This window comes from Gallinula chloropus (genome assembly GCF_964237585.1).
Source record: "Gallinula chloropus genome assembly, chromosome: 15".
NCBI classification, from domain to species: Eukaryota; Metazoa; Chordata; class Aves; order Gruiformes; family Rallidae; genus Gallinula; species Gallinula chloropus.
In genome coordinates this window covers 7,285,737-7,313,418 of record NC_140100.1, presented here as the reverse complement: position 1 = coordinate 7,313,418, position 27,682 = coordinate 7,285,737, and the positions used below count along the sequence as shown (strand labels likewise).

Below are 27,682 nucleotides of genomic sequence, written 5' to 3'. Positions count from 1 at the left end.
CCCGGAGCATCAAGATGGGGAACTTGAGATGAACACAGAAGCCAAAGTAAGGTTGTTATTAAATGCATCTTAAAAATGAGGGATACAGCAAGGAATGAAGGATCTAAGGATAACGGGATATACATCTCTGCACCTGCAGTCAATTTTTATTGCATTTCAGATCAGCAGTTGTGCAAGTCATCATTAGCTGGTCAGTTTTATTGAGTCAATTTGGCAGTCTCAATACAGTGCCTAATGTATAGAGGAAAAAAAATTAAAAGACTGAAGAGATTTAGGAGTCAAAGTCCCACTCGTTATCAGTGGAACTTAAACCCTCTGAGGAGTTAAGTGCTTTTGAAAGCGGGATGTGGTCTTCTAAGTCATGTACGCGCTTTTGAAGATATTATCCTACTTGGCTACAGCACAGTGTGATGCTTGCTGGTCTCCTTGCTGTCAATCATGGCAGAGAGGTCAAGGACTGAGTGGCTTGCAGTGATTACTGGCTTATGAAATTTTCCTTTTCTTCTTCTCAGAACAGTCCCTCCTGTTGAGAGCAGGCATGTTGGCAGGTGATGATGTTGTAGAGAAATACGGATTTCAGTGGAGAAACAGAGAAACCTGTTGTCTGGAGAAGGCACCATGGTATTTTCCACAAGTACAAAATGTTAAAAATTGAGAGATGTACAAATGAATAGAACTCAGAGGCAGGGATAAACTAAATGAAATGTTGGCAGATCTGGAAAGATCTGATGTGCCGCTGGGACAGAGGAGTGTATTTTCCTGTAAGTTCCAGGACTACAAAGGAAGCCTGCAAAACTGTTAAATAAACCTAGGGTTTAAAAAGGAAGGGAAAAAATTAATTTTAATTAATGCCAAGAATAATAGCTATTTTATTCTCTTCTGATTAAAACAGTTATGGAAAAACAGGGCTATGGAACTGCTATGGCCATCAGTGGTAGTGTTGCTGTTGCTACCAGCTAACCTTCAGCTTCCCTGATTAAGTGCAGCCAGAATCTCACCTCATCCTTTAGCCCAATGCTTTGTTCATCTTAGATTCCTCTAATCTGGTCTCATCAGGAGTTTTCAATGAAACAAATGAGTTCCACATTTTTAGCATAATAAATTACCCCAAGCTCCCGCTCAAGATCTTTGTCCTTCTCACAAGTTTCGCAGTCGCTGTCCCTTAGGAGATGCCAGTGGGTAGGAGTTGTGGTGGTGGCTGTGGTCTGACCTACATCCCAGACCCCCAGCACCCGAGACACGGGCTGTCCAATGCAGCTCCAGTTCCATTCCATACATGCATTCTGCCAGCAAGGGTGAAACAGGAGTGAGCACCGGGCCCCTACCCAGAGAAATCCGCGAGCCCCCTACTCCACCTGGCTGTGTCCTTGTGTCACCAAAGAGCTCCATTTTATTTATGTTTTTTTATAGCTGATCGTCATCTATCCAGATGGTTTTACGCTGCTCTTCTCCGATCCTGTCCTTTATTGTTCGGATAAGATCTTCAATACTGCTCCAAGCATCTGCCTCCACAGAGGCATAAAGACATGGCAGCGCTTCCAGTTCTCTCTCCTTCTGACGGCACATACGTAAAAACTCATCTTCAGTCTCTGGCTTTGGCAATAGTTTCCTATATTGAATGAGCAGACCAAAAATAAATGTCTTACATTTTAAGTTAATCCCGTGGTCCCAGCTGTCCCATCAAGAATTTATTTTTCTACTGAGCATATACAAGCAATAAAAGCAGTGGAGAATACAGCTACTCCACATCTAGCCTCCCACTAAGTCCATGCTGCCCCCAAGGAAAAATATTTGCTATGGGGAAACAATTTAAGAGGATTGAACATAGGGAGAGTGCAACTGTTTATGGCCTTTCTTCTTCCAGCTGCCATCACCCTAAGAAACGCTGTGGGAGTGCTGAGTGTGGAGAAAACCACATATTCTTCAGTCTCATCCTCTTGCAATGCTTTATGCTATCAGTGCCAGTGAAAGAGGGCTAGATGCAGGGAATTCCCGTTTTCCCCCAGTTGTAAGATCCCAGGGAGGAGTCATGGGAGGAAACAGTGCCTGTAGCAGCACCAGACAAAGCAAGGAGAGGTTCATTATTTCTCTCAGTGAGGCCATTATTGGACTCGAGAATTATTCACTGAATAAGATGGAATATCAAATATGCAAAAGGTTTGATATGTTACCTGAACCTCTTGATGTTTTTCTCTGAGACTCTGATAAAGAGAACAATAGGATATATCTTGGCTTTGATTAAATCCTTTGTGCAGCTTATTCCAGCTTCCAGGAGACAATGCTTGTTCTAAAAACAAAGTCATAACAGCGTCACAAAGGAACATTCACTGCCGGGGAATCTTGAGATAAAGGTCTCCATACCTTATGGGGTCAGCTGAAAAGCTCTCCCTTTACCGTTGTGCTGATGTGAAACCTTTTTCATCAAATATACATTTAAAGTCCAAACTCCTCCTACTGGTTTAGAACTACTCAGTTAAATAACAGATGAGCTTAATAGCTTTCTGAAAAGGTTTAAAATAGAAAGGAATTGATCTAAAGATGAAGAGTGGGATAAAATACCAGTTTTACATATATACACAAACACACACGCTCGCTCTTTTTCAGAGGGAATGTCTACTGCAACTACTTGTGAGAGAAAAAACCCAACACTTTAATTCTCCTTTTTCCCATGCTGTGCATCAAATCTACTCTACTTGATATGAGATCTCTGTCTTTGACATTGTTATCTCTGTGCTGTACAGCCCCGTGTCGGTGTTTCAGGCTATCCTTTCTTTTGTCTAGGCCCTTGTATCTCTTACTCTCTTGCACATTCATATATACTTATGATATGAAAAGGAACTCAATAAGGAACAGAGCATTGAAAATGAAAGGATATTTTGCTGCATCAATGTGGGTCATCACAGGGAATGAGAAAGAATATAAAAGGATATGGCTGAGGATGAAAAAGAGAAGGAAAAGCAAGAGCACAAATAAAAGCCATTTGGGAGAATAAATATAAAATCTGAGATTGAAAGTGGGCAAGAGAGAGAACATGCAACTGTAAATTGGCCAGTCTCTTATTCAAGACGAGACACACATTGCAGACAGATTCACAGGCAGCAGGCTGAGGGGGTGCAGAGCACTCTGAGCACCTTGGCAGCGACAGCCTCGATGTTGGCAGGTACAATACATTCGTATGTGTTCATATTCTTTTCTCTGCTGAAGATGATAGCCTCCGTTCTCTGCCTCCTTAAGAACTCTTCCTTTGTTACAATATCTGCAAAGAGAGGTGGATGGGGACAAAAATCAAGACTACAACAACACAACACCTAGAAAACGGTCTGAGGGTACTTCACATCGGATGTTTGGATGGTTTGGGAAAAGAAGACGAGCAATGAATTGTCTCAACAGCTGCCTCATTTCTTCCATTGAATTCAATTAAAGCCTAATCTGATCACAGCTGAGCGTCTCAGCTATATCCTGCACCAATGAGGCCTTGGGCAATTACTACAACACTGTGAAGGCATTAAATTAAAACAGTAAATACAATTCCAGCACCTAATGTTATATCCTAACATTTCAGGGCTGGAGGATGCTGAGAAGTGCTAAAAAAAAAAAAAAAAAGAAAAAAAAGATGGTCTCTTCAGTATAGGCTCCTAAAACAAGGATTTAGTGTTCCAACATTTGTGTTTAAAGTTTTGAAAAATTTGGCTTAGGTTGCAATGTGTGATCCTGGCCCCCTCGTGAATTGTAGCTCTACATCAAAGCTTTTGGTTTATGTTGCAAGACAGGGGATATTTATTATAATACTTAACTTTTCAGTTTCTCTGTCTGGATATCTGTAAGGCTGCATACTATGTGGTGGGTATTCAATATTAGTGTAAAAATGAAACGTCAGCTGTGTTTAATGCTGTGTTGTATACAATCCTGCCCTACAGCAATCACAGTGCTGCATATTGCTTTAATAGTAAATACTTAGCATGGAGGAAAATCAGTCTTTTGAGTAGATCAAATGCACTATCTTCACAGCCTTGGACGAGATAGAAACCCAAAGTCGCTCTAGGGAAGATATTCCTCATAATGGCAAATACTAGAAACAAATTAATCAGAATTTCACATCGCCTAGATATGCAGTATGCAAACGGTATGCAAGCAGAAAGAGCTCTCACAGCATTTCAGTCTCTGAGGGGCAGCCTAGCAACCACACAGCGTGCACATGGATGACATTCGTAGACACAGAACCTCCTAGCCGTGTGCACTGGCTGGCTCAAAAAACATTCAAATATCTCAGATATTCTGAAAAAGCAGGATTAATAGCTACATATAACTCTGATCTGACTTGAAGCACCTCAAGGAACTACCACATGCACATTCCCCTACATGTGCAGGCATATTTCCTTCACTGAGGGTTAACAGTCATGGTCCTTTTTTATCCCATTACCTGGCTTGCATATGTTGAATTCCAGGGCACCTCCAGAGTTGAGAAGCTTCTGTACCAAGGTCTTGGCAAGCATGGTGGGAGTGAAAAGTACAGGGCGCCGGCGGTCACACTGGATTGGTCTCACCAGACTATAAGGGATCAGACTGAGCCTCTTGCTGATTTCACTTTCAGAATCCGAATCTGAGAGAAGAACAAGACATTTATCTTCTGTTTTCCTCTCCATCAGTATTTGGAGAAAAAGGAGAAGCACGTGAACCAGAAATGACATGGTTAGTCACGCTGGTCCTCCCTTCTCTTTTGCCAGCATTGTCTTTACTATATGTGCAGTAGTGTGATGTCCAACCTAATAATAAATAATTCAAGTGCCTTTTGCTTTCAAGAGGTTATTTCATAGTTTAACAGGACACTTGCTTGGAGAATCTTTCTGCTTATCAGCTTGAGTTACTTTGAATTAAATGTTTTTGGACAAAGAGCAAGAAGGCACTGAGGAACAACTGCCAACCAAACAGAAAGTTTCAGTGTCCTAAACTTGCTCATGAAGAGTTAGTGTCCCAAGCACTTTAACAAAACCAGTTTTGGTCACAAATGCTGTTGAATTTGTGCACTGAGTGGACCACAGATGCTAGTAATAGGAAAGACCTATGATGTTTGTCACAGCCCTGCTGTTATGTAGGCCTTAATGTAGGCCTTTGTACCAGTGCAATGTGTAGAAAAGCTTTTACTGTGTTATATCCATACCTTCCAGTTTATCAGGAGACAGCTTCTTTGCTTCAGACGAGGTTCGTGCCAGACCAGAGGGCCAGCCAGTGACTATCCGGACTCGCTCATTACTATTCATACGCTTATATTTGTTTTCAGACCTACTGACAAACTGAAAAGGTGAACAAAGAGATTTGACCCTCATTTCTTACATTCTTTACTCTCCCGTGCGTTCATGAGCCCACTCCTGTTATCTACAAGATCTGAATTACCTATGTCTATCAAAGACAAGACTCCATGGATCTGTTGACTGAATTCTAAGGCTCTTTAAATATCATAGATCTGATTCAGAGCCTCTGTTAATCCCCTTTGGGATTTCTTATTTTGTTCTCTGCTCTTAAGCGGCATTTCTTTTCCTTCACAGAGCTCCCTGCTATCACCAGTACCAGCACTGATGTGTCCACAGCAGAGTAACACCCTCACTCTGTATTTGCACAACTGTATCACAGGTTATACACATAACGCTACCACTTCTTTGCTGTACCACAGGGACTTAAATCCTCACAAATAGCATATTTTTACACCAAGAGATGGGCTTCATGCTTTCATTTCCCATCCACCCAACTATTCCTCTATCCAAACATTAATTCCTCTTCCTGTGAATTTGTTAACCCTCAAAACCACCTTCCTTCACAAGACTTTTTTGTCCTCTGCCCACACAAGTCTCTGTCACACTCGGGATCATTGACCTACAATTAAAGGACTATTTACTGGTGGAAACTCATCTCACAGAGACTTGAGGATTTGGTCAAGCCCAGTGGATTTGTCCTTATGCTTCAAGCAAAATACATTTCAGCCTCTGACAGCAGGCACGTTTGATTCATCAAGCTACATCAGTGGATGGAAGGCACTTAAATACAAACACCTCACATCACAAGAGCAGTTAGAAAACATGACCTGTTCACCCTTTTCATATGTTAATTCTCTTTTTAATAGGAATAAATTTGGATACAACCTGAGGTGGGGTTTCTGGGGAAATGAGGATAACTTCAGAATATCTGCTGTTCAGATGCACTATGTCAGACATTGCATTAAGGATTTGAACTTCGTTACCTGTATTATTTGGCCCAAAAAAAAGCTTGCTCTGGACAGGCGAGGGCTGGCTTTGGGATCGTTCTGTGGTGCAGGCTCCTCTGGCTGCAATGTATTCTAGTAAAAAATAACACAGGAATTTGTTTTCCCTTCCTTCTTTTTTTTAATTTTGCTGTTTGTGAGTTGTTTGGTTGGTTATTTAAATCACAGCATTTGAGGAATGGAACAAGCAGAAGCAGGTATTTTATATTTCCAACAGAAGGGATAACGATTGATTCATGTTTATCCCAAGTAGAATGCTCTAAGCAAACTGTCGCCATAGCACGGCCTATGCTGAGAAACACAGCTTCTGTTACTGCTCCTCCACATTCCTTTCTTCACAGGAGACTGCTCTCCACTGCCTAAGAACGAGGTGATTTCTGCACCAGGAAATAGCATGCAAAGCTTTTGCTTTCAGTGACATCACTGGCAGGCATCGCTGCCCCTTTGATCAGCACAGACTGGATACAGAAGGACTGGGTGACACAACCTTGACTGAAACCAAACACAAGAACTGGCTACAGTGTCTCTGCAGATGTTAGAAACCTGCCTGTATGTCTCCCAAGCATTAAAAATAACCTACCACAGAACCCCAGACTGGTTTGGGTGGGAAGCCCACACCATGCCACCCCTGCCACAGGCAGGGACACCCCCCCACTAGCCCAGGGTGCCCAAAGCCCCATTCAGCCTGGCCTTGAACCCTGCCAGGGATCCAGGGGAGTCCCAACTTCTCTGGGCACCCTGTGCCAGGGCCTCCCCCCTCCCCGGGAAGGATTTCTGCCTTACATCTCATCTCAACCTCCTCTCCTGCAGCTGAAGACCATTCTCATTGGCCTGGCCCTCCCTGCCCTTGGCACCAGTCCCTCTCCAGCTTTCCTGTAGTGCCTTTAGTGACTGGAAGAGGCTCTGAGGTCTCCCCGGAGCCTTCTCCTCTCCAGGCTGAATCACCTCAACTTTCTCAGCCTGTGTCCATAGCAGAGGTGCTCCAGTCCATGGACCATCTTTGTGGCCAACTCTGGACTCACTCCAATAGCTCCACATCCTCCTTATGCTGGGGACTCTCAAGCTGGGTGCAGCACTGCAGGTGGGGTCTCACCAGAGCAGAGGGACAGAATCCCCTCTTTTGACACTTTGGATGCATCCAGGACACGGTTGGCTTTCTGGGCTGCAGGCATGCACTGCCAGGTCATGTTGAGCTTTTCATCCCCCAAACTCCCAAGTCCTTCTTCTCCAAGCTACTCTCAATCCTTTCTCCATCCAGACTGTTGTTTTGTTTGGGATTGTCCCAGCCTATATGCAGGACCTTGGATTTGGCCTTGATTAACTTCATGCAGTCCCACCACTCTCAGCCTGTCCAGGTCCCTCTGGATGGCATCCCTTCCCTCCAGCACGCTGGCCCTACCACACAGCTTGGTGTCAATGGCACACATTCTGAGGGTGTGCTCAATCCCACTGTCCATATCACAGTCTTTAAGGTGTTTAACATATGTTAAACATAACTTATGGTAACTAATACATCAGGAAGTTACTTTTTATTTATGTAAGGTTGGAATTCTTGGGTTGAAAAAACATAAAACCAAATTAATTTCACTGAGGGAAAAGAAAAAATTGGCAGGGCTGTTATGGGGAGGACCTGATAATCCCACTTCTCTCCATAGCACGTAGGTTGGAAGAGACGGGTCTGTCTAATATGGGGCAATGATAGGTCTGTGGATTAGACACTTGTTCACAGGAGGAGAGAAATAGTTCTGATTATTAACTCCAAGGACACAGCTTCTTCCTCATGTGGATATAAAGACGCATTAGAGGCTTACAGGCAGAGAAGAATGAAAAGGATTAACTAAGACACACAACAGATATTAGACTTTTAAAGTGTACTCCTTCATCGCTGGGAGGGGTAACGGTGTGCAGAGCTAGGTCCATCTCCAGGGACTATATGATTAAAAGCAAATGTAAGGTGCCCATTGCCTGGGACAATCGAAGCCTACCTAGAGTACAACCAGGATTTTTGGTGAAATTGACATACAACAGGTAGCAGTTGGGTAACAGGTGTTAAAAAAGACCTTGTTCATAGATACTTACCCGGAGTGCCCGAAGGGTATTATATGAGCTTTCTGTCTCTTCCCTGCTTCCTCGGTTCATCAGACGCTGCAGCTTCACTAAAAGAAGTTGCTGGGCTCTGAAAGAAAGGATGGGATCACATAGATCAAGATATCTGTTAAACCGCTCAGGAGAAGGCTGGACTGAAATGGATCTCTGCCTACAGAAAAGATTAAAAAGAAAAAGCAGTGAGGACTGACTAAACCACACAGTAAATGCAGGAACAAGATAATGAGCAGGACTGCAGTGTAGTTAAGGATTACAGAATCTCCACAGCATATTCTTCCATGCTACTTTTTAAGAAACTCACGTTATTCTGTCAGGGAACATCTGGAGGCTAAACCTTTATAGCTCATTTTACAGTTTAACATCACCAGGCCTTATGTCAAAAATAAGGCACATACCTCTTTCCTTACAGCAGTTATGACTGTCCCAGTTTACAGAACCAATGCTCTCAGTCGTGATCCCTCAACCTTCCACTCACCTGCTGTAGCTGGGAATGGTCCCCATCTCCAGGTCCTTTTCTGTGAAGGGATCAACTCTGGCACACAGCCACTCACACTTCCCCTGGTACATGGTGTCAAGAATATGGACAATCTCATCACATTTCACTGACAGGGAGCAGGAATCCAGCTGGCTAGAGATGTTCAGATTCAAGCGGACGTAAAATGAGTCCCCTGATGTGATCAGCCCTTCTTCCAGCTCCGACAGCAGTTTCCGGTAACCTGCAGCAGCCAAGGAAGGGGTGAAGCATGATGGCTACTGGTCAAACCCCAGTACTGCTGGGCACCCTCTGGGAGAGGCACACAGCACAAACTTCTGAGGTTCCTCCAAGAGAGGGTTTATACTTGCAGAGTGCTAGTTGCACTAGTTACAACAAGGTTATGGGCCTGCGCCTTAAAGACAGTGATGGGGCATTGACTCAGAAACAGCTCATATGCTGCTGGTATCAGAATCTGGGACAATATTTTCACTATAGTGATACTTTTAGGGAACTCCATTTTCAGTACTCCACATGTCCTGCGAAACAGAGAACTTCTCAACAAAGCTGCAGATGCAGATACAGCGTGTCCTCTAAGTACAGCTTGAGTTCTGCCACCAAATTTAATGACAAGCTATTCCCTTTATTATTAGGTCTAATTGGCACTCCCACAATCTATAACATGCTTTATCTGCAGACAAGTGGTGCTCCAAAAAAAAATTGCAATAGTCTTTGCTACCTTTGAAAACATCAAAGAAAATCAAAGACATCACTTCCTGTGTGATCTATGCAGCTGAAATCCTCTACCAGCATTAAAAAAACCCCAAACAACCTGCAAATTTATATACACCAGTAAAAAATGGATTTTGGAATGTAATTTTTGATCCACACCTGAAATTATCATTACAGGCCATGAAAACTAAAATCAAATTCTGTTCATCACACATGCACTCCAGCTGTTAAAGATAAGATAAAGCCACAAAGGTAATAAACAGAGAAACTCCATCAGGTAAATGCTAAATCGACTTCAGCTGGATAAAGATGATTCAGCTCACTACATTGTACTGCAGAAAACTGTACATAAAAATAAGCTCAGTGCACTTGGTGAGTCACGTCGTTACTGGGCCACCATGTAAATTCTTCAGAGTCCTGTAGTGACAAGCATATGGGGTCACTTTTTCTTCTCAGTCACAAAGCTGAAAGCTGGAGCAGTTACACAGAGTAGCCATAATTAACATCAGTGGGCACGCTTCTGATTTATACCAATTCAAAGGGTATTCCAGTTCTGTCATCCTCATCCAGACAAGTTAGTGTTACAGACCGGGACTATTTGAGATGAGAAATACTTTTGGTCTTACCTTCATGATTTGATTTATACTGGATTGTTACTGGACCACCACACTTCTGAATTGTCCAGTGAACTTCTTCCTTTGTGCAAGTATCCAAGGGAACGCTCTGATTTTCCCCTTTGATGCAGCCCTCCAACTAGACATGAAAGAAATATTACTCTCCAGTACGGGTTCCACCTTTGAGTCAATTAGACCATTTTTTTAAAGCAGCACAATCTTCTTCTGACTAAACAATGCAGGTCATTTGCTCTCAGGATGCAGATTACTTTCTAATTATTCAATTTTTTTTTTTCCTCTCAAATTAGGAACTCTAGCAGTCAACAGAACTGTGGCTCTTTGACAATCCCATGCTTCCCAGTAGTGTGGGAATATACATTGTGGGGTTTTTTTCTTCCCCTTGGAGGCATTTTAATTGGAAAATGGTTTGGGAACATTGGCAATGGAAAAGAAACCAAGCAAAGAGCAACTTAGCAGAAGCACTCCTGAACTTCTGCTTAGGTGATGCAGTGATGCAGCTGTGCAGCCCTCCCTCCCATTCACACAGTGGCTGCTCGTAACACGGCCAGTCCCAAGACAAGCCAAGTCATCCCGCTAAGCCAAGGAGTGTGAACTTCCTTTCAGGTGGGACAATACTAGGAAGGGGAGAGCAAATTCCATTCTAGTCTTTTCCAAGGAGCTGAGCTGTGCAACACACCAGTAAAGGATGCATCAGTTGCTCTGATCTCTCCCACTCTTCAGAGCTACTGCAAAGTGAGAGAGCGTGTGCTGGGGGGACCGTAAATACGTATCTCCCATCCTTTCACAGTCAACAGCAGATTTCCTTCTGCATGAGCCACATGCTTTGTCATTAATACAAGATGAAAGAAAAAAGTGAAGTAGTGCAGTGAGTGTGCACCCTTGTTGGTGCACAGGCACCCAATACCATTTACGATCATTTCCTGCTCACCAGTAGGATCTGGTGTCCCTCCCGCAGGCCTGCTTTCTCTGCGAGCGATCCAGTCTTGACAGAGCTAATGAAGCTGCCTTTGGCATTGCCCCCAACCAGAGTGATTTCTGAATTGAGACTTTCTCCGTTCAGTGTTACGCGCTGGATAGTATGGCAGGAGCTTCTGATGTGACCAACAGAGGTCACAGAGGGGCGAAAAGGTCTGTTCTCATGGAAGGAAGCAACAGTTAGTTATCTCAGCCTTTAGTTACCAGAGTTAAATGCATGCATAATAAATGAGAGACATATAAATAAACTTCCAGTGTTATCAACCACTGGGATCCAAGGACTCTGAAATGAAATCCTTCTCATTACTGCAAAAGTTCTGAAGAAGAGCTTTAAGTGCTCTGGTATGACTAACTCAGACGTATAATAGCACCTCACCTAGCAACCTGTGGCAGCAAGGTAACAAGACCACAAGGATATATTTAAGCCCCTGGAACATTCTGTCTGCCTTTCAGTTTTTGAAATTTTTGGATGAACTCCATTGGTTTTCAGGATATGAAAGGGCTCCAAAATAATGTTATACTTCTGCCCACATACAGAAGTAAAGTCTTAGCACAGTAGCATGAGATACTTGTGTCAAATAACAACTTGCAACCTCATATTGCTGCCATTATATCTTCAGCAACTAATAGATAAATGGAGGACCTCTACCACAGTAACCTTTCCCCTCAGTCTCTGTCCAAGGTAGGTAAACTGGCATCTCAAATACCTTTCCAGGGAGAACTTTCTAAATATGGAGTTGACGTGCTCAAGGTCATAGGCGTCCAGGCCTTCTGAATGATGAGAAGAAGAGGAAGAGTGCACTGAAGGAGCTCCATGAGACTGCCTGTCATGACTGTCGTCTGCAAAGAGTAACAAGAATGAAAATGAGTCCTAGATGGAGTGAGAAAAATGGAAATGGAATAAACAGATGCTGGATCGATTCCAGCCAAAGCTAAAGGGGGAAATTCCTGATGCAGAAGCATGACTCATGTCCACAGGCCATGGCAAGGAATGCCAGTCTTGCTTAGTGGACCTTCCTGATCCCTCTCACAGAACAGCAAGTTGGAAGGGATCTCTGGAGACTGCCTAGTCAAATTGCCTGTACAGCGCAGGGTCAGCTAGAGGAGATTGCTCAGGACTTATCCAGTTGGGGTTTAGTATCTCCCAGGATGGAGACTAGTCCACCTCTCTGGACAACACTGTTTCAGTGTTTGACCACCCTCACAGTAAAAAAGCTTCTTCCCTCTCCCCCCATTTAAATGGAATTGCTTGTTCTTTAGTTTGTGCCCATTGCATCTTCTCCTTTCATTGGGTAGTGCTGAGAAGAGTCTAGCTCTGTCTTCTTTAATCTTTCCTTCACAATTTGATGTTTTCCTCATTTTAAGGCTGGAGGTCTTCTTACCAACCTGCAACCTCAGCCAAGCACCCTCCATCTGCTCATCCAGTCTAATCCTTCTCCCACTTAGTTCTTTGGGAATAACTGTTTTCTTATCCTCACCACTAGCTTCCCCTTTGTTTTCTTGTTATAATGAACGGACTCATTTTTTATTAAACTATGTGTCCCATCTTATTTAGACCAGGAGTTGGCTATTTGACAGTACCTGGAGCTGGTGAGCTAATCACACAGAACTCACAGCTCAACTATATACACGATATCCTTTTGCTTACCATCGAGCTCCAAAGCATCATTTCCAAAGCTGTCATTGTCATCGTCAACCAGGCTGGAATTAAAAACACAGCATGAGGTAATTGGGGAGAGAGAGAGAAAGCTATTAACTTCCCAACTTTCAGCAGGTTTCATTAATTTCTGAAGGAGGAATTTCTGTGAAAAAGAAAGATGTTGGAAGTGTTGCATCAGGCAAGGGTGTAGCTGCAAAAAATAAGCAGGTGACATACTTGTGGACCTGCCAAAGAAGTAGGAAGATGGCAAGAAGATAGGATGTGTCACCCAATGTGGGAAGCATGTGAAAAAGCAAGAAGATTCAGAAGGAGGAATTGCTAACAGCAGTGAGGGAACGAAGATAGTGCTGAAAACAAAGGGAAGCTGCTGAGTGATGGTCTCATATGTGTGACTTACATCACACCTGCTTCAGCACTGAGATAAATGGTTGCATAATGCCTGCTCTGTATGTACTACAGCATGAGGGTTTTTCCATGATTCATCAAAAATCTTGGGAGCTTATTGACAGGCAGAGTGAGTGCAAGGGAAGGGACTGAGGTGCAGGAGTGAAGGAGAAATTTACCTACTGGTTTTAAAGCCCTTGCAGCATTTTATAGTGATACTCTCTGCTGTTACTCAGATACCTACAGCAACAGAATGACAAGGTGTATCACAGAACATTACAAGTTGGAAGAGACCTTGAAAGATGATCTATTTCAACCCCCTGTCAGAGCAGGATCACCCAGAATGATCGCAGAGGAAAGCATCCAGGAGGGTTTTAATGCCTCCAGAGAAGGAGACTCCCCAACCTCTCTGGGCAGCCTGTCTCAGGGCTCTGGCAACCTCACAGTGAAAAAGTTCCTCCTTACATTCCCATGGATCTTCCTCTGCTCCAGCTGCACCTACTGCCCCTTGTCCTTATCGCTGCCATCCCTGAGCAGAGCCTGGCTCTGTCCTCCTGACTTTAAATATTTATAAACATTAATAAGGTCACCCCACAATCTCCTCTTCTCCAAGCTAAAGAGGCCCAGCTCCTTCAGACTCTCCTCATAAGGAAGGTGTTCCACTCCCCTCATCACCTTGGTGGCCCTGTGCTGGGCTCTTTCAAGGAGTTCTATGTCCTTCTTGAGATGAGGGGCCCAGAATTGGCCACAATATTCCAGGTATGGTCTCACCAGAGCAGAGCAGAGGGGGAGAAGGACCTCTCTTGACCAAGCTTTGGCACAGAAACTGGTATGCCCCAGCTCAGGTCCCAGTCCAGCTCCCACTAACACAACCTTTTCTGGTTGGCCTTAAAAACAAATAGTTAAAGTTCACAAAAATTTTGCTCTTAAGTGGATATTGGGGATGTCCAGCCACGGACTGACCTGGCTGCCTTGTTAAAGCATGTCCCCTGGTTACAAAGCTGTTTACATAACAGCTTGCTGCTTTTCCCATCCAGAATGATTTGCAGGTTCCTGAGGAGCTGATGTTGTTCATATTTGGCTTCAGGTGAAGGGTGAATTTCAGTAGCCAGTCTGGGGAGAAGCAGCTGTATTTACACCGTGCATAAGCAGGGCAATAACACACCTTTTCTTACATATTAAACTACAATCTCACATTTCTTTTTAGGCAAATCCAAATCAGCTGAACTGTGAAGCCTGCAACTCGGTATGCAAACTGAAATTATTTTGGGTTGTGTTTGCAAACAAGTGAAAAAACCTTAGTGGGCTAATTATAAAGTTATATACTACAGTGAACTTTTGGGCATGCTCTTGACTTACTTCAGTGATTATTATCTCAAAAAAGGAAGGCCACAATCAGACCTTGCTCCAGGGTATCTTTTCCTTCCACATGCCCGTGGGAAAGAGTATCTAATATGAGGAATATTCTCAGGTTTCAATACAGTTCAGTCTTGCAATGCCTTCACATATGGAACAGGATATAATCAGAGCTGTAGTGAAATAAAGCCACAAGATGAGTAATATCCAGCTAATCTTTCCTGCATTCTGTAATATACTGCAAATATTTAAAAGCTCAGGCATGCCAAAGGCTATTCAAGCACCTGAAACATGAAACATCAAAATCATTAACAAAAGGACCCTTTCTCCCCATCTTGAATTAACATGACACACTTTAAAAAGGGTCTTGGAGGATGTTGTAAGAGAAGCTAATAGAGACTAGAATAAACTCTGCCTAAATCCTGAGCAGCTTAGAAAATTGTGTGGAAGAACTAGCTGAGGGTGCCCTCAATGGAAGGCTGTCTGGCAAAGCTTTGCAGAGAGAGAGGGAAAAGTGGTGGTCTGCCAGAGATGAGGTTGTTTTGAAAAGCATTTAAAATCTAAGGAAAGTTTTAACAAGGATTAGATCTAAAAACCAGATCTAATGAAGATCTAAGCCCTCCACATACATTGCTTTCTTCTAAATTGGTTTGCTGGGGCTTTGTTCTTTTCTCCTTCTGTTTGGGACCTTTAGGGAAGGTTTTTCCATCTCCTGATGTTTCCGATCCAAACAGCGATGCTGTTGGAACCGACGCCAGAACAGCATGTCCAGGTACTGCATTGCTAGAAACCTTTTAGAAAAGGGGTCAGTGCCATTTCAGGGACTGTGAGGCAGGCAAGGTCTCTCTGCTTCCTGCCACTAACTTCCCGTTTGCCAGCTTCTCGCAGGGGAAGTCCAGCCAGGACCCAACAGAAGTGGAAGCTGCAGCAGAAGGTGAAGCAAAGGGCTTCTCGCCATCGAGATACAGAGCCCCGAGCCTGACAAAAACCACCTCCCTCCTCCACTTCTCCCCACCATTTCTCACAGCCATTCAAGCATCTCTGCTCTACTTCAGCAGTTTACAGAGAAGGAGGAGCTCTGAGAGGGGAAAGGACAGGAACACAGGCACAGGCAGCATGGAGCAGAGAAGCCGCAGCAGTTTATCGGGGTGCAGCACATTCTCCATAGCGTTGGTGCCTATTCCTAAAGTGCTGTTTATTATTATGTACATTAAAAAAGTCAGAGCTGCAGTGGTACCACATGTCATTCATCCCAGCTGAAGTATCAGAGACTCCTGAGTGCTTTGGACAAAATGAGGGATGAAGGACTGCAGCCCTGAGTAGTGTAGAAAGTCAGTCCTGCTGCCTAAAATAGCTCTCCGACCAGAGACAGATGCAAGGACACCTATGTCCCCTTTTTCCCTCTTCCTTGTGGCAGCAAGTTCTAGGTGTATTTCACCAGTGTGGTGACCTACCTGCAATGAGGGGCATCCTCTTTGCAACGTCGGACTATGGAATCATTTCCTGGAGGCTCAGGAGTGGTGGACATGATACTGTCATTGCGGTTCCTCAGAGTTTGCTTAAAAAAAACCAACCCAAAACCAAAGCAACAGTAAGGTTATCTGTCTTAAATGTGCTATTATTTCTAACTTATAGAAGCATTAACCTGCTGGCTTGCCAGTGGTCCTCTGCACTGTGAAGCACATGCAACACCAAGAAAAATGGATTCTAGGCATGCAGAATGCTACATACAAGAGCATTCATATTCATATATTCCATATTTTAGCAATGTGCACAGCTTGTGTGCTGGCACCGTACCCTGTACTGTGACCACATGCCTGGCTGATCTACCAAAGAGTTTTAACTTTACCCTTGCTGTGTGGAGTGTGTGTTGCACAGCTGACATATAAGAGGGAGAGGATGAAAACCAGAATGGATATATACATATATACAAATAGTAGGAATGAGGAAGAAAAATGCAGATACCCATACATTTAGTGATTAATCTAGAACAGTAGTGCCCTGGTTTCAACTGGGATGAAGTTACTCTTCTTCCTAGTAATGGGTTTGGATTCAGTGTGAGAATAATGTTGATAGTGCCCTGATGTTTTGAGTCATCACTGGACAGTTGCAGTGGCCACACTAAACCAAGGACCTTTCAGTTCCCCAGGCCCTGCCAGGGGCATGAGGAGCTGGGAGAGCACAGCCAGAGCAGCTGTCCTGGGCTGGACAACAGGATAATCCCTGTCAGAGAGCGTCAGGTTCTGGATAGGACTGGGAAAGTGAGCCAGGGATTGCTGCTCCAAAACAGACTGGGCATCACTTGTTTTATAATACATTGTTGTTGCTGTTGTTCTCCTCTTCCTTTGTTATCTTACTAAACTGTTTTTATCACAATCCCTGAGGTTTTTCCATTCTCCTTCCCATTCCCTTGGGGTGGAGGGGTGAGCAAGTGGCTGCATGGTGCTCAGTTACCCACTGGGGTTAAACCACAACAACTGGAAACTAAACTCTAAATTGTAACACAGTCAAGAAAGTATAAATCATCTAAATATCCAACAGATATTCCAAAGAACATTCCTAATGCAGCTAAGCTTATTACAAATGGCAGGGAGTTCTTTCCTGGCTATTCTTGGATATAATTTTAATTTCCTGGGGGCAGCATTTTTCACAGTGTTCTAGAAAGATGTTTTGTTCTTCGTTATTAACACTCTGCAAGAGCACTGCCTCTGTCTGCTTGTCCTGCTGTGTGAGTGTTCACATATGTATAATGGAATATCTACCTTGGGAGATTATGGGCATATAGCAAGCAGGGCAGAAATGGTTTGTCTACGGTATACAGAAATTTCCCACTGTGATCTGCACCCCTTTTCTCACTCACTGGTACTTATAGACAGGAAAAGCATTAGAGAGCTCCAAAACCCCTGAAAATTTTCTTAAATAAATTACAAAGCAGCTTTTAAAGAAAATCTCTTTCTTCTGACAGTAAATGTAAAATGACATAAGAAGACAGTGAGAGGTCATAAAAACCTCTGAAATATCTTTAAATAAACATAAACCAATTCTGTGATTTTGGAAAAGGCTAATAACATGGTTTGAACAAAATGCTGGTAAAAGGATTAAGGGAGCCTCTGACAAAGGCCTTGAATGTGATCACAGCTGGGATGCAGTGAAGTGCTAATACTGGGTTGCGGAAGCTCTGAACTACATTAGGAGAGACTATCATAGACAGGCAAGGGGTATCTGAAGGCTCCTTACAATTTTGCTGACTTCACAGCTGCTGATGGAGTTACTGACGGAAACAGAGGAGCTCGTGTCTGTGCGGCCATTGCTGGCATCAGCCCCATCTTCATCCTGTGCTCTGATTGCTGCGCTCACAGATGACAGAGAAAAAACCAGACACCAGAGAAAAGTATGTCAGATCACTTTCAAGGCAGAGTCTTTCACAGATTTGCAACACCACTTGGGTTATCTTTCCATTTCAGCTTATCTTGCTTCCCCCACGCTGCCGCAGGGGTCTCCAGGAAGCACCCTGTGCCCTGCTCCCTTTCCTTCCCCATCAGCGTCCAGACAAAGAACAGAAAGGCACACCACTCCAGCTAGCCTCTTGCCAACTTTCTCTTTCAACTCGGCCCTGTATGTTTCCATTAGATCTAGGAATACTATTTAGCAAACTAAAGAAGGATTGTTTTATTAATCCGTGCTTTAGCGTCATGGTGTGAATCTGGTGCCTGCAGTATGGTCGGCTCACTGAATTATGCTTTAATTACAGCAGAAAATTTACAACAGGGACTGAGAAGCTTCAGATCCCTCAGTATCCCCAGTGCAAACGACTTTGCTGACTCCTTCCCTTCCCAGCACCTCTAATTTGTACTGCTGTTGCACATTACCTGATACCAAACACACTGTTTAACATGTGATATCTTACAGCAGGAACCATGTTTCCCATCCTATTGTGTAAAACACTGAGTGAGCTGCCACACGTAAACAAAGGAAGTGCTGCCTAAGATGGTGTTTGGTTCGAGAACAGTGCTACATAAATAAGAGGAATTAGAAACTCAGACAGCAGTGAATTTGGTAGCTTGGCAGCCAGCTGATGGGTGGGTCAACCTCCTTCCCTCCAAGCTTTGCAATGCTCTAGATTTTAAATTATTTCCCTTGTGCTGAAGGAGAAAGAAACTCATTAGATGATCACTAGATTAGGGTCTTTTCAGCTTGAAGGGTTTTTTCCGACAGCAGAAAGAGAATAGTATAATGACTTTTAGTCCAGGTGTTACACTGATGACTTCAACATTTTTATAAACTAAAAAGAAAATGTAAGTAGGCTACGGAATGCAATATTGTGTGTCTGTGGAAGTATCCTTGGTTGGAGAAGTGATTCAGGTAGGACACTTAACTACTTTAAATTATGACATTGTTCAGTATGAGGAAAAACTGTCTACTTCACTGACTTGGACTTAGTTAAGAATTTCCCTGGTTGGCATATTTGTTAAAACAACTTAAAGAGATTAAGTGAATGAGACAAAGCAGCAGCAAAGGAATAAGGACACGGGTGCTCTTTCTGACCTTGAAACTCTGACGTTTTGTTCATGCTGACAGGGGATTTAGCTCTTGGATTTATCTAAAAGGAAGAGAACAAAAATCAACACAAATGCAGAATATTTGCCACATGCTAAAACAGGTATTTTCACCCCTTTTTTCACTGTTAGGCTGCGATATATTTGCCCTCCTTTAAACAACAGGACTCCACATTTAGAAGATATTTAGGTATCTAAATACTACCACAGTGAAAGAGATTTAGCTGCCTAACCACTTTGAAAAGTCTGGCCCAAATGCATTGCAATTTCCAGGCTCTGCTAAGGAAACAAAGAGACAAAAGGTGAAGTGGGTGCCTTGGGACTGGTTTCAGGCAGCTGTTAATACAACAGGCATCCTTTTGGAGTGCGTGATGTAAAAAATGCAGCTCTATTGCCATAAGTAATAATGACAGTCAGAGCTCAGAAAGGTTATGAAGGGCAGGAGAATTCAAATGCAGATGAAAGGAAAGAGAAGCTTAAACCCCTGAATGTTAGATTATATATTTTTTACAATTCATGAATATCACCTCAGATAATAGCTGTATGAATGCAGCTAGTCGGGGAAATCACGGCCCTAACTCATGCTACCCCTTACTCTTAAGTGAGAGGAAATTGCCCTAATTTAATTCTAAATTAGGCAGTTAATTTGGCTCTAGATTGCGTCCATTTCTTTCTATTATTCCTTCCAGCTGATGTGAGCTTTTCCACTGATGTTTCGTTTTCCATCTTCAGTTCTGTGCATGCTGGACTTGGGGCATTATGTCATTTCCCCCCCAACCTGCTGTAAGGAGGGAAAGGATCGATCTATTGACAACACTCTGAGAATGTGAATGAACAGTGGGAGCAAGGAGAATACACAAACCTGGGAGAAGGGGCAGAGAACGGTCTGTGAAGCCTGATTATAAGATGCTAATCACCACAGGGCAAGAACTGACAGCTCCTCATCATATACAAACCTGTTCTTGTCCTTACAAGTGCAGCACTTTCAGAGGCACAACCACAACACGTATTACATCTCTTAGTTCAACTATCCCTGCACTACAACCTTCCAGCCTCATATTAAGACACACCTGGATTCCCTTTAGATTCACTCTTCTCTTGAGTCGAGTTGGATCAGGCAAGAAGAATTTGTTGTCTTCTGGAGAATCTTCAGAAGTGGAGGAGTCATCTGCTTCCTGACCATTGGTTTTTGTGCTAGGAGACCCAAAGGTCTGGGAGATGATGGTCGTGGGTAGGTTCTGTGGTAAACTCTGAAGACCGGAAGGAAACACTTCTGAGACCAGTTTGGTACAAGTCATGACCTCCCTTTGGAGTAATCTGATTGAACTTTCAGTGACTCAGAAGTGCTTCCGAAGCTCATGCAGAATGTGGCTCCAGGTCCACATTAGTAATTCAGGTTGACATTTGTGGGGATTTCTGTTCACTGGGGCACATTCCTCAAAAGTATTTGTACTTTCTACCCTAGTGTAGAAATTAATTGTCTGTCTGCATTTCTTTCCCTTCCATTTAAAACCAAGTTGTGGAATGCCAGCCTTTGTCAAGCTTTGTGCATGACATGGACAACTTGAACCTCACTGTACTGAGGAACTCACAGCACTGACATTTAGTAGAAGGAGGTTATATTTTTCCAGTTAATTCATGGATGGAATTAATAGAAGTCCCCTCTCCCACACCAAAAGGTTTTTAGAAAGATCCTTCAAGCCTATCTTCTTCAGCCCTTACCTGGTCATGAAAGTTACTGTCCTTAGAGAGCCGTCGGAGTTTGCACTCCAGGTTAACAATGCAAGCTTCTTTCCGAACCACCTCAATTCGGAGTTCATCGTTTTTCTCCTCCAGCTCTCGAATCTGCTTCCTGTATTTATCCTTTTCAATCAGACAGTGTGAATACTGGGTCTGAGCCTCATCTCGCGAGCGGAACGCCTGCAGTGGAGAGAAGAAACCTCTTTTGCACCTGGACACATGACACCTTCTCCTGCCTGATTTGTTTATAAGGTGTTTGGAACAGGGACTTCAGATCTAGGAACCATTCACCACTTAACACAGCAGTTAGGACCAGGATGTGCCACAGCAGTACCATTAAAAATTATGATGATGAGAGTGGTTCATTTCCAGCTCCCTCTTGGTTGGTGGCAAAATGCTCCAGAGCACAAACCGGATGACTTGACACTAACATAAAGCCTGCAGTAGCTTTACTGGTCCTGCCTGCCAGATGCTACGCTGTGGAAACAACCCAACATTACCCTGTGTTTAATTATTGTAATGCAAATTCCAACAAGTAGCAATTTCTTGTAACTGTTTATTTTTTAATGGTATTTTGGGTCCAATTACCCACAGTTCCCCAAAGTGACACAAATAAGATACAGGCTTTTACTACTAATTTTCCCCACTTTAACTCTTTGCTACCTGGTCTCGTTCCTTTTCCACCTCTTCTAGCTGTATCATCACAGTGTTCATACGGTGCTTGTACATCTCACAGTCTTTTCCTAGTGTCGAACACTTCAATTCCAGATCTTCTTTCTCTTCAAGATACTGGAAATGACACACTGTTAACCACCACCGCTCTTGGAGGTCTTTTGAGCACTAGCCTGAGATACTCCATCTTCCATTTCTCACCTTGTCTCTCAAGTCCTCCACATGACGAATCTCCTCTTGGAGATTGAAGATCTTATTGACCAACTCCTGACGATCTTCTAATGCCTCCTTACGGTCATGTTCCAGGATATCCAAAATGGCTTTATCCGAATCCGGCAAACCCCGCTTGTCCGCCTGAGGAAAGACATGTTTGAGAGACTGGTGAGGGAAAGAGAGAACAGCATCGCTGGGAGAAAAGTAACAGAGACAGTAACAAGAGGAACGGAAAACCTGCATGGTATTGCCATGGGAAAGCAGAAGAGATGGACGTTTGTTCATATTTTAAAGTAGTGTCAGAGAAGATGAATAAAAGGTGTCTCGCTCCCAGAACAGTCTGATGAAGGAACTGTTTTACTGTTTTATTGTACCGGCTATAATTTGATCCACTTTGGATGCAGTGACAATTCTTCACTCCAAGCCCTATATTCAAAACTCTTCTCTATTAATCAGCTCTCACTGAGCACAAAAATCACCCTTTGCCAAAGAGCAGGGCCTAAGAAAACATTCAGGGGAATTTTTAAAGATCGCAGAGGCTTTGCAGAGCTGTGCTCCACGAATATTAAACATGCCTGGGGTAGTTTGTACCTCTGCTTCATTTTCTATAGTGTCCAGCAATATATTTTCTTTCAGATTTAAAATTAACGAGATTACCAGAGCAGGCTCCAACAAATAAATTGCTGTGCAAAGTTAACCATAAATGGAAGATGAAAAAGACATAAAATGCAAGTAATATGAATATTTATTTTTTAAATTCCTAGGCTAAGCTGGACGTTTCAGTGACACCCTGGTTACCTAATATTTCTAACTGTACCCAAGTATTTCTCAAACAAACTGCCTTTTGTTTATTGATACTTTCACTTAGGCGAATTTCAATCCTATTTTTAGTTCTTTTGTGATTATTTCTCTGTTTTTCTTTAGGTGCTATAAGACCACCTCAGTTAAAATGAGCGATCCTATAAGGAGCAGAACTCCCAGCACCTTCTATACCATGCCCTTTATCGACCTTCAAATAGGATCTGTGTGAGAAGGAAGGATCATTAGGCACTGCTAGAGGCTACAGCCATTTGTGAAACATAGTCTATCGATAATTTTTTAAGTGTCACTTTAAAATGCCACAAGCCTCTCCTAGCACTCCCACAGATATCCCAATCCTTGGCAAAGCTCTTCACAGAGTTACACGGTGCTATATTTGCCGCATACCATCCCTTTTCCCCACCTGCCAAACCAAGGTTAGGGAAGGTCCCTGTGCAAGTTGCAGCAGTGTTTTACAGGGCGTTCTGGTAATCAGTGACTACCCAAGTACATAAACCTTTATTACCCTCTGTTTCATTAGGACCTTTTGGCACAGATACGAGGACACAGGGACACTGTCAGAAACTTCTGGGCTGGCTATTTAGCACAGCTTTGTAGTGACAGACCGATGCAGAGAAGCACAGTGGGGTTAAAACACGGAGCTGAATGCTCAGCAGTTCAAGGGCTGTGCTCTGCACCTTGAAAGAGCCAATCTCTCACATACGGTGTGATTTATTAGACAACAAATTCTTTTTGGTGGAACTCCTCCTTGTGCATGTATTTGTACAAGGAGTAGTACAGACAGCTGGGAGCTATATAAACAACCTTCTGTTTGACCAAAGTCTGCACTTGCGCTTATTGTAGCTTTGCAAGTAGAGATTTCACCCAAGGCTTCCTGGCATCATTCTAGGAGTATGTTTTGAGTTTGGGGTAAGGAGTGGTGGCAGGGACCGTGCCACCTCCTCTTGCCCATATATACCGGTTTCCCTGTTATGTACTCAGCTCTCTGGCCCTTACTGAAAATGTAGGAGCTGTCACAACCTGCTGCTTCTCTGTCCCACTCTCACAGCCCCCTCTACACACTTTGACCCTAAAGGGCATGCTGTGAGGGGATGTTGGGTCTGTGAGACAGGATGGGAGAATGGGGTGAGGGAGGGCACTGGAGGCAAGGGGAGGTCAAAGCTGGCTGAATCCCTCTGGGTAAGGAGGAGAAATAAGCTGAAGTGCCTGGAATTTTAAATGTAGCAATCTGGTTTTGTACCTGAATGATGGACTGTAACTCCTGGATTTTAGTCTTCATCATCTCATTTTCCCGCTCCAGCTCCAGAACCTGTTCCTTTTTGGGTCGGTTTTCAATTGCATTTTTCAGCTTCAAAGACTGGTTCCTCTCCAGCTTGCACTCTTCTTCCACCTTGTTCAAGTGATGCTTCAGCTGATCAATCTAGAGCAGCCAGGGAGCAGCGAAAAGGAAAAGAGAGGAAAGGAAATAAATCATTCCTAGCTCTGATATTTACTGCTCTGAGAACACTCTCACTTCCAAGTGAAAATCCACTGTCATAGGTGGAAAAAACAGCTTAAACCAAGAATGCTAACAAGCAGCAGGTAATTGGATGTATGTGTGCGTGTGCTGAATGTCCACAACTGAACTGTTGAACTCTCAAGCAGACGCCTGCTGTTGCTAGCTACAAGTGGTACGGGCTGGTTGTAAATTTTGATAATATCTGGACTACAAGAAAAGTGGCACATCCTCAATCCTCCAATAAATAAAGAGATGTGAAACAGAACTAACACTTGGGAGGCTGACCGCATGTTGTACTTTTTCACACAGACTATTTGTCTTAGGAAAAACAGGGGCTTTCTGGACAGGAAAGAGGGGTTTACACAAAGAAGATGTAGTTTCAGACAGAAGGGAGACTGGGAAGAACGTGGTGGTGATTGCGGCTTCAGGAAAGATGCTGGAAGTGAAGGAAGACCCTGGAGATTGGAGAGACATGCAACAATGATGCCCAAGGAGATGCCCAAGTGCCTTGGCCCATAAGGACTGCGCCAGCAGACAGGACCTTCTGCCCAAACTTCCTGCAGCAGCAGCCATCACCCCTCAGGGAAGGGACACTGACCCCAAGGCACAACAGCGCCCAGGTGGGGTGTGAGCAAATGGTGGTGAGAAAGAACAAAGCAGGGTGAAATGTCTGATATTGCTGGTTCCAAAATAAATCCCAGTGCCCAGATCTGCTATGGGGAGTTGTTTACTCCATCTCATCTGTGACACACACACAAACATGAATTTTATGGCTCTTGAAGCATTTGTCTCTTTCATAAATGGCCTCGAGCTGTTCCAATGGTCTGTGTGAGACTTTTTGTATAAACCACCAGCAGCTGTACTGCAGACCTGGATAACAGCTCCAAGATATTATTCAGCCTGAAAAGCTAAAATTATGTTTTTAGCGAACGATTATGTTTTAAAATTTTGGTTTTAAGTATGTTCTGTTCTGTTAATCCATTACAAGTATGTAAATTATCTGCCATTAATACACATCTCTGCAGTTGGTCTTTCCGTACAGCGATGCCTCTAATCATCTGGATAAGCAAAGCAAATGAGAGCTCCACACCTTCCCCCTGTCAGGGAAGCTCTCATTTTGCCAGATGCCACTGGCATCATCCATGGTTGCTCCTGATTAAAGCAGCCCAGAGCATTTATCTCACCTCTAACTGGAGGTCCCGGCTCCTTATCACAGCCATGCTCTTCTCGTCACTCAGCTGGGCATATCTCATCGCTAGATTGTAGTTCTCATCTTTCACCTTGACCAGCTCATCGTTATAGTTGTTCCTCTCCTCCTTCATCTTGTTGTATCTCTCCTGGAAGGTCAGCAGCTCTATCTTGTTCAGTTTTAGCTGCTTTCGCTCATCCTCCAACTGGCGAGACTTAGCCAAGAGTTCACAGCGCTGCACGTCTTTTGTCTTTACTTGCTGCTGAAGCTTAATGATCTCATTCATTAGGAAATGGGTAAGGCCTTCATGTCCCTCCTCCACTGAAAAGGTTTGAACAGCTTATCAACTTCTAATAAAGTAACTTTAGACTAAGAAGGACTGGCAGAACTGAACAAACACATCCCAGAATAAGCACAGAGGTGCACTCTATGCACCAATACAAACACGTTTGTATATCTAAAGATACAAATCTTACACAGCACACTATTACCCACATCACAGTGTACACAGACAGCTTGTCTGGACAGAACATAAAGCCTTTCCATTTGTCTTGTCTCAGCTGAGCTATTTCCAGGCCTGTGGAAATAGCACAAATCTTGTAAAACAAATCCATAGAGTTAACTTGAATGGTCCCAACCTGCTGCACATGTGTGCATCATGTCCAATGTTGTAGAAGGTTTGTTGTCTTGAGATTTCTTGTAATGTCTGTCAATCAAGTTGAAGCATTTCAGTTTCATTCAGACAACTGAGATGTTCTTTTTCTTTATACATTACCTGTTGCCAGCACATTTTGCATTGGAGGGGACTGAGAAACTGCTGAATATTACTACAAGATTAGTTTTTATTTCCATTTCTAGCCTGAAATATCAAACCCCATCTTGAAGATAGTCCTTATCTCAACGGGCTCCTTTGGATCAATTTTACTCACCAACAATAGTGGAAAATCTCCGTGTAGGTTCTTTCCCTGTCACTAGTTTGTAGAGTTCAGGGTAGTAAAACTCCAGGCTCTCTAAGAACACTACATAGCCCCTCTGGCCCTTGGTGTGGAGAATGTCCAGCAGTCGACCTAAGGACAGAGAACAGAGGTGACACATCAGCACCATGAGCAGCATAAGCAAGTACCATATCCTTGAAGTCAAACCTGCTCATGGGTTGTCTCTGCCACAGCAATGTGCTGTGAAAAAACTGGCTGATTAATTGAGTTGAGCTGAACTCATAAAGTAATGCCACGTATTCTTTATGTTTGCGCCGATCGCTATTCTGAAGGCGTGTGGGGGAATTGGTCTCTGGAACAGAAATTTCAGAAGACACGTTACTCAGTGCAGCTCTTAGCAGGCAGGATGGCAGACCCTTCAGTGACAAATCATGAAGCGTGGCAAGACAGCTGAAAGTCTACTCTTGGAACGGCAGCGGCTGCTGCTTGCGTTAACTGAAACATTTGCCAAGGCTTTGATGGGAATATGATCCCCATGAGCTCTGGTCTGCACAGCACTGCAAAGACTCATTGTTATCAGAAGAGCAGCAGCAGATTCCCCCTTCACATTAACTCTCCTGCAAATGAGATACAGGGTTTCCATGAGATAATCTGCAATTTGATACAGGCTCCCTCCAGGCTGAGCAACACTACTGTTCAGATAGGGATACAGACGTAGCCATTCACAAAATACTTACCTGCTCGGTTAATTTTGGAAGGCAGCATAAGCGAGTTAAGCACCTCATCCTCATCTTGCTCATCGATAACTTTGCACTGCCGTAAGTACGGGGTCAGTTTGGCTGGATTGATGTACCGGCTCAGCATGTGCCGGTTGGATTCAACGTTCTCCCACAAAGCTTCCTCTTCATCTTTCAGTGTCTCCAGGCAGTCATCCATCTCTGGCTCTCCTCCTTAACAAGGGAAACAACTGCCGAATGAACATCACGCAGCATGGGTTCTATCCTCTCACTTTTTCGTGCTCCCATGTCAGACAGGATGAGCTTAGAATCCTTCTGACTAATGATGAACTTGCCCTTTATTGAAACTGTTTGAACTGAAGTGCAGCCTGTCCACAGCTCATCTGGAAAGCGACAGTTAGAGAAGTGCTATCTCGAGCCCATGAACTATTGCGCATTGCTTTCCAGTGATGGATCTGTAGCTCAGCTAACTCCATGAAGGTCTCGACAAGTCAGATAATCCCTCTTCATATTAGAAGCAATGGTAAAAGGACATGGGACGATGCAAGAAAGGCTACGGATGTGCAGAGCTCCGAGCAATGACAAATACCTGCTGTAGGCAGCTAAGGCTTTCATTCTCACCTCTCGGCTGTACCCATTTGAACCTGCATTCTTTCCTGTATGCATGTGATGAGTCGGTGTGTGTAAATGACTACACCACAAGAATAACCAACTCAGACGCAAATAGCTATGTATGTCTGCTTCTACCTT

General features: G+C 43.6%; 1 protein-coding gene across 1 annotated transcript; it reads right to left on the bottom strand.

The window, feature by feature from the left end:
* Positions 1-1,291: 1,291 nt before the first annotated feature.
* On the bottom strand, positions 1,292-27,140 carry CARD11 (caspase recruitment domain family member 11). The gene is made up of 23 exons (XM_084271154.1): positions 26,933-27,140; positions 26,190-26,327; positions 25,256-25,581; positions 23,814-23,993; positions 21,743-21,895; positions 21,533-21,658; positions 20,852-21,049; positions 20,200-20,379; positions 19,119-19,173; positions 17,811-17,920; positions 16,028-16,131; positions 12,822-12,874; positions 11,881-12,013; positions 11,127-11,328; positions 10,190-10,316; positions 8,835-9,075; positions 8,333-8,429; positions 6,233-6,328; positions 5,159-5,291; positions 4,421-4,600; positions 3,132-3,256; positions 2,172-2,287; positions 1,292-1,609 (listed from the first exon to the last, which is right to left on the bottom strand). Exons 1-23 carry the CDS (start codon positions 27,129-27,131, stop codon positions 1,405-1,407), a joined length of 3,477 nt encoding a protein of 1,158 aa, XP_084127280.1. The 5' UTR covers positions 27,132-27,140; the 3' UTR covers positions 1,292-1,404.
* Between the last annotated feature and the right edge of the window lie 542 nt (positions 27,141-27,682).

Bases quoted from the DNA above. Each gene is read 5' to 3' on its own strand.
- CARD11 (XM_084271154.1), bottom strand. From the start codon at position 27,131: ATGGATGACTGCCTGGAGACACTGAAAGATGAAGAGGAAGCTTTGTGG. The intron at 21,659-21,742 runs GTGAGAAATGGA...TGTCATTTCCAG, and splicing joins TGGAGGACTTGAGAGACAAG to TATCTTGAAGAGAAAGAAGA. The intron at 12,014-12,821 runs GTAAGCAAAAGG...TACTCTTTGCAG, and splicing joins TGATGCTTTGGAGCTCGATG to ACGACAGTCATGACAGGCAG.